General features: G+C 36.5%; 2 protein-coding genes across 2 annotated transcripts; both read right to left on the bottom strand.

Moving 5' to 3' along the window:
- Positions 1–299: 299 nt before the first annotated feature.
- LOC109042175 (transmembrane protein 216-like) lies at positions 300–2,726 on the bottom strand. The gene has a single exon (XM_019058784.2). The coding sequence runs from the start codon at positions 1,434–1,436 to the stop codon at positions 1,023–1,025; it is 414 nt and encodes a 137-aa protein (XP_018914329.1). The 5' UTR covers positions 1,437–2,726; the 3' UTR covers positions 300–1,022.
- Positions 2,727–2,867: 141 nt separating this feature from the next.
- Marf (Mitochondrial assembly regulatory factor) lies at positions 2,868–17,910 on the bottom strand. The gene is made up of 14 exons (XM_019058778.2): positions 17,697–17,910; positions 16,924–17,156; positions 14,549–14,675; positions 13,974–14,136; positions 12,037–12,267; positions 11,156–11,263; positions 10,697–10,850; positions 9,623–9,761; positions 8,266–8,443; positions 7,116–7,323; positions 5,992–6,227; positions 5,071–5,232; positions 4,270–4,466; positions 2,868–3,385 (listed from the first exon to the last, which is right to left on the bottom strand). The coding sequence occupies exons 2-14, from the start codon at positions 17,111–17,113 to the stop codon at positions 3,181–3,183; spliced, it is 2,298 nt and encodes a 765-aa protein (XP_018914323.1). The 5' UTR covers positions 17,114–17,156; positions 17,697–17,910; the 3' UTR covers positions 2,868–3,180.
- Between the last annotated feature and the right edge of the window lie 13 nt (positions 17,911–17,923).

The following is a 17,923-nucleotide window of genomic DNA, read 5'->3' as shown; positions in this document are numbered from 1 at the left end:
CAGTTCTTCCGTGCTTAGAAAAAACACTGCATGCACCTCCAGGAGTTGCCAAAATTCCTGTAGAAAAACGTTCATTTTTGAGGAGTCACGAGCGTTTTTCCTTGAAAATTTCACCTACTTTAAATCAAATTTCGAATGGGGTCCTCTGAAAAATTAGAAGAAAAATGTTCAAAAGTTCACTTGAAAATTCGTATTTTATGAAAGGAAATTTGGCAACGCCAAAAGGCTCATACAGAGTTCTGCCTTGTCACGGTAGAGTTGATGGAAGTATTCTGTGGCCTTTGGAGTGGGTGGGGGGGGGGGGGGGGTTAACAATAATTGGAGATTCTTTCTAGATATTCTTGAATAATCAAAAGATAGTTTTTGAAAGGAACAGGGAGAGATCACAAATATTTAAGTACATTAAATGATCTACCCTAGGAAGCTTTCTTAGAGTAAGAGCACCATTTGAGAGATCAGCAGAGGGCAGATGCCCTTCTTCAAGTGTTTGAAATTTAACCTTTGATTTGCTTCATTACAGGACATTTTTCACAATTTTTGGAAGTTAAACCATCCCCTCCTGGGCAAATTTTTCTTTCCAGTCAATTTCTGCTCCACCCTCCAAAGATTTGATTGAAATAATATCGCTGTTTTTGGGAAACAATGAAAAAAAATAAAAAAGTTATTTAATTTATTTTAATATATATTTAAAAATATAAAAAAATATCTTTGCTTCATACAAATAAAAAACTGAACCTGCTGTAGTTTACTTTGGATGGTTTACAATGGAAATTTACTAACTGAAGAGGAAAATAAATGGTGATCACTTTGAAAAATTTGGGAGAGTGAGGGAATTTTTCAGAAGTGAGTCGGGAAAAAATTTCAGATTGCGTGAAATGATCAGTCGAATGGCACTTTTTCCACTGCTGCCTTTTCTTGCCAAGATGCCCGAAATGCAAATGCCTCTTTTTTTTCTCCATGTTTTTTATATGAAACTTGACACTGGAAAGAGGGTAGCAGTGACATGACTAGATTCTTGAAAATTAATCAGAAAAGCTAATGTTTTTAAAAAAGGAACTTAAACTTACAAGAGACAGTATGAACTCCACTGCTAAGAGACATAACTGAATGTAACACAACATAACTTCCAAACGCAAGATATAGGTTTGCCAGTAGAGGAAGTACAAGACTCCAAAGGTGGATGGCACCAAAAGAATAACTGAGAAGAAAAGAGTGCTGCATTTTTCCGTTAAGTTGCCTTTGTGAGCAAAAAATAATCTCAGACCCTCAACACAGCTGAGAAATAAAAGCAGGAAGAACTCCATGAAAATTGTTCCTGTCGAGTAAGGCAAGTGGATAACTTTGAATATGCCGCACATCACTTCACAGAGAGCAAACATACCAAAATAGTAAGAGTTCAGATACATTAAAACTTCGAGCGCGAGGGAAGATTGCATTATGACAGAAACTCTGTACAGGAATGATACTGTAGATATTAGATATTGATCACACAAACATTAGAGTTTGAAGTTTAAAGTTCTTACTGCCATGAGTTTACCAATTTTATGAAAAAAATCCTGCAAAATTACGATTCAGTTGCAAATAATTCGAGAAAACACAGCAAAAACACATAGCGTCTCAATGAAAACATAACCCCAAACACTGTATCTAAACATAGCACCGGTAACCATGGCAACGATAACAGTGCAATGAACCCTTGGAGCATGGCAAATTGCATAATTGATCAATTGAAGGCACTTCGATGTGGTGAAACGAAAAGATGTGGAACACTGGTCAGTTCGTGAAATTTTTGTTTATCTATTTTGGATTTCATCGCGTGTGCAAACCTGACTTGCTGCAGTATACTTGCCATTTGCAACTTGCAAGTTGTTTGCTTGTGCTGTTGTGATCATGAATACAAGTTGTTAAGAATTGAATTTTCTGTACACAGTATTTACTGTGAAAATGGTGCTTTGATCATTTTTAATTAGTTTTTTTTCGAAACTTTTAATGCTTGGAGAGTTTCTTGAAATATTTAGATGTATATTGACATCACTTTCAGAATTAATGGGTTAGTTGAAAATGGGTTTAACGTCATTTTATTGCTTTTATGTTTCAGAACTGCCCAAAATACACCTGAGATCAGAGAGTATGAATGTTGAAAAGTCTTCAACAAGTTTTTTTCTTACTGTTAGTAAAACCAACAAAAATTTCCAGACATATATGTTTCCCGAGTCACGGCAGATTGAATGGAATGTTGCATAAAATTTTGAACCAAAGCAATACCTTTGAAGCTCACACCTTTTGAAAGGAATCGATTCATTTCACAGGGATGCCACAGAATTTACAAAATCAAATTCTCTGATTTCCCTGACAAATTATAAAATTACCTGACACTAGAGGATATCGACGGTGAAAGTACCAGACTGCGTATCTTGTTTGCGGTGTTTAAAAATCTCTGCTCACATTTTATTTATTTGAAGGGGAACGGACCAACATCATTCCTTGAAATTTTTATAGAGTTTTCTTCGCACAGAGAAGAAAAACTGCAGAGGTTTTCAAGGATTGAGGTTGAGTAGTTTTCCATTAAAAAAATAAAGTATGGCAGGTAGTCTGCAACGTTGTAAACCGAGATATGTGGCCTGGTAGTTTCACTGTCAATACATGCTAGATGGCTGAAAAGACTTAATTTGAAATTTTAAAGCCAATCTAGGCAGCAAAACTGGGTGATTTAAAAACTTTTCCCTGAAAGTCCCAGGTTTTCCTTGACTTTTTAAAATTTCCTGACATTTCACAGTTTCCCACACAGAGTTTTTCACAGTTATGACTGTGACAACCCCATTTCAAGGATCAATGAATGGAGATAGGAATAAATCTCAACAAACAAAAACGTTTGAAACACAATGTATTTACTCAAACTGAACAGAAATCTATCCTAAAACGGAGAAAAAAAATAATCGACTTTGAGGTTAATTATTTGATTGGACAATCAAAAATTGGATCAACTAAAATCAGGGACTTTACCAGATAATAAAATAATAACACTAACCTGTGAGACAGAAGCGAGGCTAGGTAGGTACTTCAAAACCAAGGATAACAAATAACAACTAGGTTAACAACTAGATTTTGCTCAGGTGTTAGTATTGTTTCGAAAGGTTGGCAACGGACTAGGGGTAACTAAATTCTAGCACAGTGCAAATTTCACTGGGAGCCGCCAAGATAAGCATCATCGAACATGGCCAACTCTTTAGCGACGTAAATAGCCTTATTACGAAGAATTTTAGTTGCACTTGCCGCTGTTTCTAAGTATTCTAATCTTTCAGTCAACGTGTTGTTTTCATCACGGAGTTCAGTTGTTGTTTCGTCGACCAGTTGGCACAAGCGAGCGAACGTTCTCACAAGCTCTCTGAAAAAAGGAAACCACACATATTACACTAGAATGCCTACAGGAAAAAGAACTTCAGAGCAAGATGGCTGGGTAAGAATATTAGAATTTTGGTTTTTTATAGGAAAGATTATTGTGTATTCCAATGAGAAATCTGTGGCCAATTTGGCGAATCATTACAGCAATAGAAGGCATACAAGTGCATTATAGTCCGACAATTACGTACAGATTAAACAGCAATGAGTATCGGTCTACTTTTCTTCTCAATAATTTTTACTTTTTTCTTTCTTCCTTCTTAACGTGATGGTTACTCAAAAAATACCAGGTTCACTAAATACAGGGTAAAAAGTTTGAAAAGCTATTACTCTAAACAAAGTTTTCTGAATGGCAAACTTTAAACCATCCTTAGCCAACTTTCTTTTAATAGTTCCCAATGAGTATTTTATGCAAAAACGTCTGTAAAACGCTTCTCTAAGCAGTTGTAACTGAATTTCAAATTGGAGTTTCGGGAGACTCCCAAGGACCTTTATATTGTAACTTTTTAATGAAGTCAGCCAAATAGTAGATGGCAGAGAATGAATTGATAATGAAACTACAAAAATGTGCATATATCTTGTTTGCAGTGTTTCTAAATATCTGCTCCTATTTTATTTTATCCAATGAGAAAAAACCAAGAAATTTGATTGAAATTTTCAGAGAACATTCTTTATAGGTACAGAGAAGAAAAATGACAAAAGTTTTCAAGAAGTGTCACAGAGTACTTTTCCGTAAAAAAAAAAAAAAAAAAAATTATGACAGGAAGTCTGCAGTGTTGCAAACCGAGATGCACGTTTCTGCAGTTCTACAATCGATATGTGTACTAAATAATATGTAATATGTATAAAGAAAAAAAAAGGATTACTTACTGCTGAACTTGATGACTACAATTAGCAGATGTTAAGTCTACGATAACACCAAGCTTTCGGGAAACATGATCTACATACTGTCGTTTGAACAGGCGCTCTTTAGCTTTGTTGGTCCATGTTAATCTTTCGTAGAGATACAAGCAACCGTAAACTGCTCCAGTGACTAGAATTATTCTCCATCCGACTGTTTTCAGCAGCTGTCCCAAAGGAAGACCACAAAATTAATTACACTTTTCTCTTTCATAAGCGCAAAATTAAAATTGTGAGGTATCTCTTTCATAAAGGCAAAAATTAAAATTATGAGGTAAAGATTGTCGCTCCTCTGACGTAAGGGTGTATCTCAATTTCCACCTGAGCCCTTTGCTCCTTAAAACTATGCACTTTCTGGGGCTCATATGGAAATAGAGACACGCCCCTTTGTCAGTGCTGAGCCAAACATATGGATTCAAAACTGTTGTTATTTTTATTTAAATCACCAAACTAAATAAAATCGCTTCAAATTTTATGATCAGACTCTGTGGGAATTTTATCATTTCAGGGATCATTTCTAATTTCGTTAATACATTTGTTGTTCTATGATGCAGTTTCCTAACAGCTTTTGTCCATATTTTCTTCGCTCTTGAATTTTCATTTTCTTCTGCCACTTTTAGAAATCAGTTGGAGAAAATTTGGTGCAACAAAGACACAATATTATGATGATAACTTAAGGAATGGAAGGTCCTGTATCCTACAGAAAACAGGAACAGGAATAACTTCCTTTGTTATCATGTGTTCCTACAGGAGAAAAGAGTTTCCACTTACAACTCCTCCGATAAGAAGTCCACCCATTGTACTTTGAGACCCGATGGATGATAACATGGCTAAACGAGAAATGACTGACCAATCATCTGCCGACATGGAGGAGTCAATGAAAGGAATTGTAGAGTGCATGTTGCTTGGTTGAATTGCAGGAGGTGTTGAAACCTGACACAAATAAAAAAATATGTTAATTGAATGAATAAACATTCCTACATCCTTTGAAAAAAAAAAAACAGACGGAGAAACCACAAAGATGAATTAATGCACACAGTTGAATGCGATATAATTATCTTAACTAAACTTTCTTGGCAAGCCTAAATAAATAGGCAAACAGAAGACAAACATGAATGCTCAATTAGCTAGCAAGTGATTTCATCCTAACACCTAAAATAATTTTCCTGGACTGCCGTGCTAAAGAAGAACGCTGTGTGCACATTTGAATGTTACCAAATTTCCTCTCAGAAAATATTTATTCTTGAGGAAAGTTATAAATATTATTCCTTACAATTTTCAGACATTTTAGATCAAATTACAAACAAAATTTGCTAAAAATTTGGAAGCAAAATACTTGAAATTTTCCTGCAAATTCATGATTTGTGGAGGAAGGTTTGGCGACATCTAAAGGCTCATACAGCATTTTCCTCAGTGCAGTAGTATAGAAGAAAGGCAATTTCAGAATAATTAGATTTTTCGAAAAGAGGCTCAGGAAAGAATTTAAGAAAAAAAGGATATGGTGCATTTCCAAACAAATATTCAATTTTGTAAGGCAATTGGCCTCCTCAATTTACAAAATCATGCAAAAATGATGCTCTCAGAATACGAAAAAAAAAAAAGAAAATTAACGAGAAAACTCAAATTTCTCTTCCAAACTAAACTGTGGTTATAATGAAAAATAGACGTCAAACAACTGCAAAACATTAATACCATTGGTGTATAGTTGTAATTCTGGAGGGCGATTGCATTTGCTTTGTCCTTGTTTCCGACAAATCTTTGTATGAGGGACACGATGCCCCAGGAGAATCTAAACTCAAGGTCTTCTTTGAAATCGGAGCATAAATTATCACAATTGATCCTATACAAGATTTCAAATGGTTCCCGCTTCGGCAGCACAGTCATGGAAAGCTGCTTCTTTTGAGGAGGTAGTAAGGAAGCCATTCGATCTGTGGGAAAAGGAAAAAAAATTGTTATTTCCACTTATTTTGTGACACTATCAAAACATTCAGTGACTGGATGAGGTACACGAATAGCATGCTTGTAAGTTTTAAGTATAAAAATTACTGCAAGTCTCGTCATAAAATTCATTGATGCTGTAATGCTAAAAGTAAAGTTTTAGGGATCAATTCTTTTGCAATAAGTACAAATTTTGCTGCCGCTAACTTTATTTATTTTTTTAATGTGATGTTCTTTCTGAATGCAATAAGTTTTAAAAGAAGTGTGTACTTTCTATGTGTCAATTTTGAGGAAAGAGGCACTAAAAATAAATTTTTTAGCACTTTTGCGAGCACATTCAGGAGAAAATAGCCCGACATTAGTTTAATGATTAAAGAAAATAATAATTGAGGGAGGAAATGGTCTAACGTCAGTTTGCTAATTGAAGGGATGCATTCATTTTTCTATTCAGGAAGGTGAAGAGGGATCTTTTTGTTTGTCAATCTAACGTTGAAACAAATTCACTGGGAAACGCGAAAAAAACTGCTGAAAAATTCACTTTTTAGCCCTGCTCTTCTTAATATCAGTACACAGAAAGGAGCATTTTCATAGCTTGTAAGACTGAGAGGGTGAAAGGCATCACATCAAAAAGTAAAAATATTTAGCCTCCAGCGCATTTCTTTATAATTTGTGTGATTTATTTGGCTTCAAGAAAACTTTCCTTGAAAACCAAATGAGTATTTTCAAGAACTTGAAAAGTAAAAAAAAATTAAGTTTTGCAACATCAAAAGATTTGCACAGATTGAAGTTTGAAAGCTATCTTGTAGCAATAGAGAATTACTAACAATACCAAAATATCTGGAGCAATCTTATATTATGGGAATGGTGCTATAATTCACCTGTCATTTCGCGCTGACTGTTGTCAATGTTCATTGCCAAAGCAGTTGAAAGGCGTCCTCGCAAATTGCTATCAAGGCCACTTTCAACATGAGAGTGAAGCTCTTTTTTGTACACGTTCAAAACCAAAGGATCTGAGTGGAATGGTTGATTGAACTCATCCACCAAGACATTTAATCGCCTAATTTCTTCGTACAGGGCCTTGGACACCTGTGAATTAAGAATAGAAACATTGAAAAGAACGAAACAACGTCCGAAAATGTATTGAGTCAGATAATGTTCATGGTGTGAAATTTTAACTACTAAACAGCCGCATTTTATAAGTCATAAAATGCACACAGGTATACAGCATTGCAAGCGAAAAAACAGTGGCTCCTGATACTTGGTTTTCAAGTTTTAGGAAAACTATAGGGCTCATTCTCTTTTATCTGGATCTCTTCAAAAATAAAAATTTGGGTTCTTTGGCGACTGGTGATAGAATACTTAGAGCTCTCAAGAGTAAAATTGAACAGCATTCGGCAGAACACTGAATTGGATTTGGTTCCTTTCCGCTTACCACCACTTGGTTAGAGAATTGTCATAAATTCAATTTGATTAATTTTACAAAAAGACTGTTGAATAAATTTCAAGTTAGGTTAAATGATGATTCATGAATTAAAGAAAGGACCTTGCACACTTTTCCCCAATGATTGGTAAGGCAAAGAATCGGAGAGAGAAAGAATCTGATTTGGATGATGAAATGAAAAGGCGTGCAGAATCTGAGATAGGACTGCTAGGTTTTCCTTGTTTTCAGCGAATGCTAAAAGATAGGAAGATATTCTCGACTCGTTCATCGCTGCACTTTTCTCTCTTATTCAAGCCATTATCAAAACTTCCATCACGGAATTTGCGGATTGTGTGAAAACGGTGCCTCATAGAAAGTCGGCGAAATGAAAACTTTTGAACAGCATCCATAGAATAGTTTAATGCAATAAAAAAATTGGAAATCGATCGTGGTACATATCCCTGTAGGGAGCGTGCAGGGTCCTTTATTCTGCCTTCTTTGGACTACCACTTTTTAAGCAGTATGTCTGTCTGGCTGGTAATTTAAGGTTAGGTTAAATTTTTTCAGAATTTCATTGAGAACTTCAAAAACAGCAAGCTGAATTTTACCTTTTCTTCCACATCTTCGACCATATGATGAATTTTCTTCTTCATTTCAATTGTGATCAACTGCACTTGTTGCTCAGTGTGATTCAGTTTATCATTGACTTCTTTCTTCTTATTCATTAGCTCTGTTTTTTGTTGTTGCGCCCGTTCGTGGACGGTTTCCATTACATTCTTTACATCACTGAGGAGAAAGAAAGAAAAAAATCAGTCCAGTAGGGTATTGCAAATATTTAAGGCATTTAAAGGTGCAGGGGTGCAGGAAATGCTCGATCATGCATCCGTCCTGGCACGTAAAAATTTGGAAAAGCCCCCAGCAATGTGAAAAAAGAGGGAACATTTTGAATGGTCAAAGGTCGAAAATGATAGAAAAACAGAAGAAAGAGGTCATCTTTCTTTAAATTGGTAGGAAATTCGATGGAAAACCGATGAGAAAAGTGTGGAAACCTGGCCGGCGGGCATGTGAAAATATGGCAGCTTGGAGATTCTGCAACCTTGTAAAGGTGGTAGTTCATAAAGATGAGACACTTCAAAAAATACGAATTTCGTGAAGGAACGCTGCTTATTGAGAAACTTGCAAAAACCGTTTTAGTGCGCAATTTCATCAACGTATGCTCTGAATTTTCTTGTGAGCAGGGAATTCAAATTTTTCCAAAACCAAGGCTAAATAAAAATGTTAATATCTCGGTCAGGAGTTGATTTCAATGATTTTTGTTGCACAGATTGTGTTCTTCATGAAATTTTGAAGAGGAATTACACATTAGACGGTTTAAATTTGAACCTTGTTTAGGGGTCCATTGCCACTAATTTATTTTGATCTATTTTCTAATGCTTCTTCTAGGACCCTATCATAATAGTCAAGTATTTCCTTTCGTCGATTGTTTCCTTTTTTTCAGCTACTCGTCATTTTTCTTGAATTTTGAGATTGCAATTCTGTTGTCAGGAGACTAAAAAATTCACTTACCAATTTTGACAAACAAATTCAACAAAATAAAGGCGTGGTTTTTCTAGAGGAAAAATATCGCATTCGATACTGATATTGAAACTGCCCTAGAATGGGATATTTTTCCTTTTAAAAATCTCGCATTTTTTACTTTGAATTTGTTTGTCAAAATTGGTAGGTAAATTCTTCAGTATCCTGACAACAGAATTGCAATCTCAAAATTCTAGAAAGTGTGGTTGAAAAAATGGAACCAATTGATGCTCTGACACAGAATATAGCGTCCATCCAATCACCTTAACTAGGCATGCTTCAGGTATGAATCAACACCTTAAAAAAAAACATTTCTGTTACCTGATATTACTCAAAAGAAAATAAAAGTATTTCTCAAACTGTAAAATTTGAGTTAAAATAAAAACTCACTCTGCAACCAGTTTCCCTCTCTTTGAGTGCTGATGGAACTTGGTTTGTATGGCAGACTTTGAAATACATTCTTCGAATTTTTCCTCAAATCCTTGAAACTCCAGGTATCTTGTAGGGAATCCTTCTGCTAAGGCACCACCTGAAAAATAACACAAAATCTTAGCTCGAGAAATCAAATACATGAAGGGGCTTTGTGCTAGCAGATCAACTCACAAATACCCTTTACCGTTTTAATTCCTTTAAATTGTCATACTTGAATACAAGGACGACTTTCTTAACCAATAAAAAATTTTGAAACGGGCAATCTTCGTAAATAAAACAAAACTGGAACAGATTATGAATAGTGAGCTGTCGACACTAGATCAGTATCAGGAGTGACAAACTTAACCCATTTAACATTTGAAAACCAAATCACTTCTCTCCGTCTTTTTGCTCCTTTCCAAGAAGGAACAAACTGCATACTGAGGAGATGGTCTTAGGACTCCAAAAAGGCATCTAGTATTTTTTTTTTAAAACCATAAAGTGAATTGAGTTTCTTAGTCTTGGTAATGGGTCAGTTTGGAATTACAGGAGTTGATTTAAAAACAGCTGATTTTTACAGTTTTTGGTACAAGAAGAAAAAATCTGAAAGAAAGGATCTTGGCCGATGCAACGTTGAGGAAATTCGACAAGTAGGTTCATACGCTGACAACAGAAGTCTCTTAAGTTGCCTGGCTTAGCCTACAACCTTTTGCTGGTCAGCAACTAACGGTAAGATTACTCTGTATTCTCCCACTGCGGATTCTGGTGCCATATTGATATTTTGACACAGGAAAACGCGATCAAAACACAAATTCAAAAGCAACGAGCAAGTAGTTCAAACCTCATGTTCAGTTACCCTAATTTTTTGCACTTTTGAAATAATTTCTTTCTGAGCTCCTGATAATGAAAAGTGTTGGAGAAAAAACAATACGCAGAGCTCACTAAATACTTTAGAATGACACAATAAAAAAAGACGATATCCATAATTTAGAATAATTTTATAGTTTAATGACCATAACCCGAGTGACACTTTTTTTCAACAGAAATACTCACTATGTAGCTGCTGTCCTTTCTGTTCCTGCAATCTGGCCTGGAGCACTTCTTTAGCCGAGACAAAGAAAATCCTTTCCTTGGCCTCTTTTGCTGAGCAAACTTTCAGTTCTTTTGTCAGGAAATCTACCGCTCTCTCCGTGTGTTGAGCTCGAACCTGCAAGTTGTAACATTGTTAAATGAGTAAGAATAAAAATATGATTCATTCCATAGGCTAACAATGGTAGAATAGGCAATTAAAAACGGCATCAAATAAAATGAAGTTAGTAAATTAAGCTTAGCTGAAATTGTTGGCACTTTAAAGACTGACATATTTTGGCGAACGGGCAAGAATGACTATTAATCTTTCACAGAGAAATCATTCTTGGGCATCTGAAATTTTCTAACACAAGCGATGGGCAACTCAAACAGTCAGTAAGAGGAGAGACATTTAATTATAAAACGACACATAATTATACTTACTTGCTCTAAAAATTCTGGTTCTGATGCAGAGGCATCCCACCGGTTATTAAGAATGAATATATTCGGCTTGGAGAGCTTTGTCGACACTTTGTGAAAGAAATTCTTTTCCTGAAAAAATTAAAATGAAAAGTGATTAATCTTGGATGAAGTATTAAAATGACTATGATAACTAAAAGCAAGATTTTTACTTTTTTTTGTTGCCCCAGAATTTAGAAAATGAATTTTCCTGACGTATTTTGGTGAAATTACATTAATGATATGTAGGATGGTTAGAAAGACATAATTTAAATAAAATAGTTGCCAAGCATACTTTTTTGTTCCAAATGACAAACCTATTCTGGAAAAGGTAACTTGACCATTTTCATTTGGCATTTTCAGCTTTACCCTAACTTTAAAATTCCCTGACATTTCAGGGTATTCCCTGACTATGGCAACCCTATTGAAGGATTTAGCTTTATGATCTATGATAAGCTCTGAGAAATTTGTTTTCCAAATGACAAAAGATTTTTTTACTTACTCCCGACCAGAAAAAGTTTATCTTCGAAGGATATTGAAGGCACAGGTACATTGAACTAGATGGTGTGCCTCAAGATTCTGAGTGTTGTAAGAGCTAAATCAATGGTGTAAGTCCCCAACCACAAATCTTGGTTTGCAAAGTCACAGACTTCCTGTCATACTTTATTTTTCGAACGAAAAACTACTCAACAACAATTCTTAAAACTGCCATGATTTTCCTTCTCTGTGCGAAGAAAATTCTGCAAAAACTTAGAGGAATGATGTCAATTTGTTCTCTTTTAAAACAATAATATAGAAGCGGAGATTTTCAAACACCGCAAACAAGATACGTGGTTGTGGACCACGCTGTTAAAATATGTACTTACAGTGACCATGAGCGTTGACTCTGCATTGACAACAAGAACGAAGACATCAGCATCAAGACAGTGTTTGTCAATCCAGTCATCCAGATTAGGAGTGACATCAATCCCTGGTGAATCAACTAAAACAACATCATCACGAAGGAGGAGACATTTATCTCTTGGCCAGAAAACGCGTACAAGCTCGTTCTCGTTCAGCTTTTCTTCACACAATGCATGCGCCAAGTTTGAAACAGACTGAAATAAACGAAAGTTACTATGTATTACCTTGTCAAATCATCTCTCAAGAATGTTTTTATAAAAATTAAAATTAACTGCCAGATTTTTACAATCTTACATTTGCAATGCTGTGTACTGCAGTATTCATGCTCTTAAAAGTCAAGACACATTTTAAGAAAAAAATGAGCAGAAAGGAAAGCAGCATCTTTACTTAAGCATCATACATAGGGTGTCCCAAAAGTACTGCCCCTTTTTTCCCAGAGGGCGAAAGAAAGCAGATATCAAAATGCGGTTTGTGTGAGGTTATAGTCCTAGTAATTACCTATAAAACAAGACCAAGTTGAGCTCTGTAGCTTAAAATTTGACCGAGATACAGCATTTTGAAAATGACGTGTCAAGGTGGCGCCTACAGGATTTTCAACATTTTTTACGGACGAACCCCAGGACGAACAGACACGACGCATCTGCAGGTGGTCCTTTAAGATCCGGTGCAATGAACTTTTTGAGATGTCAAGCAACACCTGAAACTTATGCAAGGATAAATGACGGTCTCCTCGAACAACAGCAGCAACGGTGCCGATTAATTCGTCTGTGGTGGAGGTAGACGGTCGGCCCGGTTTCGCGAGATTTTCCGCCGATTCGCGGCCGCCAGAAAAAGATTTAAACCAACGACCAATGCTACTTCTGTCCAAACAGTCGTCTTTATACACGCCTTTCATTTCATTAGAAGTATCTTTTACTGACATTCCTCGACGAAAACAATAACGAATAACGTGGTGTTGTTCTTTTCTTAATTCGGTACTCATCGCGAAAGAAACTTCCAAAACGACAAAGGGATGAACTCTGACTGACGTGACGGGAAAGCTTGACCAACTTGGATGGCACTAGCGGACACGTTTATTAATCCTGTCGTTGGTCTGCATAGGGGTGCTTACACGTTGCCAAATGCCGCCTAAAACACAGTGTTGCCATATGTTTCTGGCTGCTTCTTTTTCTTTTTAAAACCGTTTCATTCTTAAACTTGGTTTTTTCTTTCGTAAAAAATGTTGAAAATCCTGTAGGCGCCACCTTGACACGTCATTTTCAAAATGCTGTATCTCAGTCAAATTTTAAGCTACAGAGCTCAACTTGGTCTTGTTTTATAGGTAATTACTAGGACTATAACCTCACACAAACCGCATTTTAATATCTGCATTCTTTCGTCCTCTGCGTAAAAAGGGGCAGTACTTTTGGGACACCCTATGTATGGTAGGAAAAAAAAAATTCAACCACTGTAATTCATGGAGGTAACCATAGGAAGGGGATAAAGTAATGTGAGAATATACTCTGTTGCTCTTTCAACCCTTTGAACACCAGGTCAGTTTTTTACAATGACTGCGAACCGCAGTCAATCTATGAACGCCAAGGTGTGGTTATTCTCACTACCAATAGATAGTACTAATCATTTATCTTTCTACAATCATCCATCCGTCCATTAGTGGGATAACAGGGAAAAATGTTACAGGCTGAGAATACTGTCTGTAGCCTGTGCTGGCACCAATTTTGTGAGGGTCAAGAATCCTCGTTTGTGGGATTCAAGTGGTTGACCTGCAGATTATTTTAATTTTTTCCACCCCTTTTGGCGTTTTCTGTTAGGATTCCCAAAATTAAAACTCTACAAAGTTCTGGATATACATAATACTTGAGGAAGTGGTTGTGCTCATAGTATTGGTTATACTCCTTACCTTAACGTTTTGCTTTTCAGGGCTTGCTTCCGTTACTAGGTAAGATTCGCCATTGTCAGAGCCTTCAACTTGCAAAAAACAGTTGGTTGTATGCCCAATGCCACTTGGAAGAACTTTGTCTCGAAGCATAGCATTGATTACACTGCTTTTACCATTACTTGTTCTGTGACAAGAGAGGAACAAATATTAACATTTTTCAATTAAGCATTCATACATGAGTTAAAATTTTCTGTCTTTGGGTATTTCACGCTTTCAGGATAGAAAAAAAACCTAAAATATTAATATTATACTATTATACTGTAAATAGATTTCATGACACTGCCTACTGCTGTATAACTTATATAAAATCACAAGCTGGGCTGATAATGAGTTAAATATTTGATTTACTTAAGTACTTTAATCAGACATCTTAAAATATAATTTTCATATTTCGATCCAGGCAACATATAACTGTGTTTATCTCTGATTGTAATTAAGTAATTCCTGAAGGGTAACTTAAAAAAATAGGATCTTTAAGCACCCTGCAAATTTTAGTAGTGCCTTTTTTAGGGAAAAAAAGATTCAATTCAACTTACCGCCCAAAGAAAACGACTTTCATGTGATTCCTGGACAGTATGTCCTGAATTGCTCTGACCTTTGACACATAGCCACTCACTAGTTCAACCTCTGGCTTATGAATTATTTTTTCATCTCTATCAATTGCTAGAAAAAAAAGAAAATAAACAAATAAATTAGGCAAAAAATACTTCAAGAAAATTAATTAGATTGCTCTCAGCTACACTAGGGTAATCAAAGAGTGATTTACAGTAGATCCACAGCACGCTTTATGTTTTAAATTTACGTCAATTTATCAGAGTATGTCTGGTGAAGGTCTCTGTTATTCAATACAGGACGATTACGCACACTATGAGATTCAATTTTTAAGCCTCCAGCCTAATATTTTCGGCTGAGCAATTTTTATGAGTTTGATCTTGTGTAAGGTAGGAAACAGAGAGATTCACCTACTACCCCAAAACTTTGGGAACCATCTAGGCCAGCAAAACTACTATTACCTAGGAGCCACAAAGATATAATTGACGATCTAGCATCTATCTATTTTCAAGATTTTAAGTATGGAATGATTGTTTAAAATTACTGTGTTTCATTATCTTCCGTCGTCTGATGCTAATAGTTTCTAGTCTGGGCATCCTCAACTTCAATCCAATTATGTGATCTCAAGTATTCTGTCCAAATGACAGACTGAGCATAGGCGTAGCTAGGCCATTTTGCTGGGGGGGGCCTGGCCCCCCACCACCGGGGGGTCTGGGGGGTATGGAATACCCCCCAGGTCAGCGGGGGGTCCGGGGGGCCTCCCCCGGAAAATTTTTGAAATTTTAACTCTATTTGAGCGCATCTCGAGGCACTTGTGGCGTTAATCTTCCTTCAATTTCTGCATAAAATTCACCCAGTTTTATGCATTTTAAGGTTAAAATACTTTGAAATTGTTGCATTCAACAGGTTATTCCATTTATTTTCTCACTTTTAACCACTCATTTGTGTGAAAATTGCGAAATAAATGTTTAGTGAATGCCAGAATCATTGTTCTGTATTAGGAAAAGCCCATGCAAAGTAAAATATAATATAATGAGCAAGACGTAACTATGAACGAATGAGCATTTGTCATGTACCAAAAAATAAAGATATGAATTATGAATTAGAAAAAAATCGATTGCATCCAGATTTTTTAGAGCAATTCAACTGAATAATGAACAGAGAAGAAAAAACTAACCGTTCGAGCGCGAGATTTTAAGTAAAAACTATGTGCATTAAGAGTGATAAATTTCATTGATTCATAATTTTATTTTACACTCTGATTTTTCCTCGTTAATTAGAGGTAATTGTGTTGCGCTCTGCGGGAAACTTTGGGAAACATTTTACATAGCTTTCTCCTTCAATTCGGAAGATAGGCATCCTCTCACGGGCCACGGCGACAGAGACTTACCGTTAAAGATGGTGTTTTTGCACCATCCAGAATTTCTGGGGGGGGCCAGATGATACTATTTCCAATTTTGGGGGGAGCCAGGCCCCCCCTGGCCCCCCCCTTCCTACGCCACTGAGACTGAGATATGAATTTCCGTGTCTGATCATCTCTTTCAACACGAAATGACATGGCAGGAGCAGAGGCCTCAATGTTTTCTCGGTTTGAGGCCTGGACCCCATTGCGGGGGCGAAAGTGCTACAGTGGTGATTTCTATATGTACTTATCTCTTTAAAAGTAAGGAGCATTTATTCACTTTATCTTTACTCTAACCTCATCCATGTTCATGGTATTACAAATTATTTTTCTGGTGGTGGGAGGGGGAGGGGTGGGGGTGGAGTTGGTGGCAGTCATGGGGCCCGGGCATAAAAACTGGTACCACGGCCCGAGATGGGACGTGGCAGGTCTGTGCAGATTACATAACTGTACTTTGAGCGTGCATGTTGCATGGCTGCTTTGTAGGTACACAGATTACATAACTGCTTATAGGGTAACTTAATAGATCCTGTGACCTTGTTCCTGACAAACGATGAGTAAATACAGAAAAAGAATTGGTAAGTAAGTACTGCCACTGGATGCAAAGAGTGATTCTTACTAGGATGACAAAAACTAATTGACAAATGTGCCTCATTTGACAAGTATACTCGCCAGCGCGCTCCTGGAACATATCTCAGTTGAGGAGTTAATTTGCACCATCTATCGGCGTTGCTACGCGATTGTTTGGGTCCTTTCTTTTTTGGCTTTTCCGATAGATAGCATTTCAAGCCTTGCAACGCTGACAGATGGCGCGAGTTAACTCATCAGCTGAGATATGTCCTAGGCGCGCGCAGACGAGGATACTCGTGATATGAAGAAAATGGATTAATATAAGAAGGATCTCTTGTGTTACCTACAACTGCCAAGATAGGTAGAGAAAGGAAAAGAGAATCTTACCTTCAACATATTTAGCTGTTTCCTGCACAAAATCACTGATTTCAACAAATATATCATTGATTTTCCTTTTGGCACTGACAAAAGTCTGTAATGGTGAGCAATCCTTGTACTTCATATCGGAAGATAGAACAGGACCTCTAATTGCTGGTCCGTCTCCTGACATAAGAGTGCGATTGATGTAAGCCGCCATGCGCAGCACACAGACTAACTAAGCAATTTCTGGACGCATGGACCTAAACAGAAAAGAATTAAGATAAGCATTCGGCAGTAACATTTACAGAGGAGAGCTTGAAAAGATTTAATACTTCCCAAAGTAGGCAGTCAAAGTGGGCATTAATAGAGCTTGTAAGAATGAGCGCTTTCCTATGATTGGTGTAAACAAAAGGATTGGTGTTTCTCCTCCTCGTAGGCCAATGGAGACGGTAATTATAATCAGAATTACCAGCTGTTGCAGTGCGTAAAACATCTTTTATCTCAACTCATTTCTTGCATTCAGTGAATCGTCGTGGAATGAGATGTATCTACACTCTGAACGCTTCGTTTTCTATCAGAGAAATTTGGTTTAAAGTCCACTTACAAAGCATGGTGAAGTAAGTACTATTTGAGAAAAATTGACTGAATTCATTTCTTCATACAGCTCTAGACTTGAGAAAAGATTGCTAAAAACATCATAAGTACTTGATTCAAAGAAAAAATAAAATATTATGAGTTTTGAGGCAGATAAAAGATAAAAGCATGACTAAATTTTGGGTATGAGAGCTTACACTGCCTACCTTCGTGTTTCTCTAAGATCAAAACCTCTTGCATCACACAGATAAAATTAGCAGCGATTACGTATTGTGTGTTTTACAATAAAATTATGTGGGATTAAATGTTATTGCCCTGCTAAATTTATGGAAATCGTCACTTGTTATACTAAAAAAATAAATCTAAGTTATCACTAAATGTTGTGATCTCGCGAACTGAGCATTCCGTGAATGACAAGTTACATGTGCGTTCC

The sequence above is a fragment of the Bemisia tabaci genome, chromosome 5, assembly GCF_918797505.1.
Source record: "Bemisia tabaci chromosome 5, PGI_BMITA_v3".
NCBI classification, from domain to species: Eukaryota; Metazoa; Arthropoda; class Insecta; order Hemiptera; family Aleyrodidae; genus Bemisia; species Bemisia tabaci.
This window is presented reverse-complemented; position numbering and strand designations above follow the sequence as displayed.

Excerpts from the sequence above, each read along its gene's own strand:
- Marf (XM_019058778.2), bottom strand. The coding sequence starts at position 17,113 with ATGGCGGCTTACATCAATCGCACTCTTATGTCAGGAGACGGACCAGCA. Across the intron at positions 14,137-14,548 it reads AAAGTCGTTTTCTTTGGGCG|AACAAGTAATGGTAAAAGCA; the intron begins GTAAGTTGAATT and ends CTCTTGTCACAG. Across the intron at positions 10,851-11,155 it reads AACCAGAATTTTTAGAGCAA|GTTCGAGCTCAACACACGGA; the intron begins GTAAGTATAATT and ends TACAACTTGCAG.
- LOC109042175 (XM_019058784.2), bottom strand. The coding sequence starts at position 1,436 with ATGCAATCTTCCCTCGCGCTCGAAGTTTTAATGTATCTGAACTCTTAC.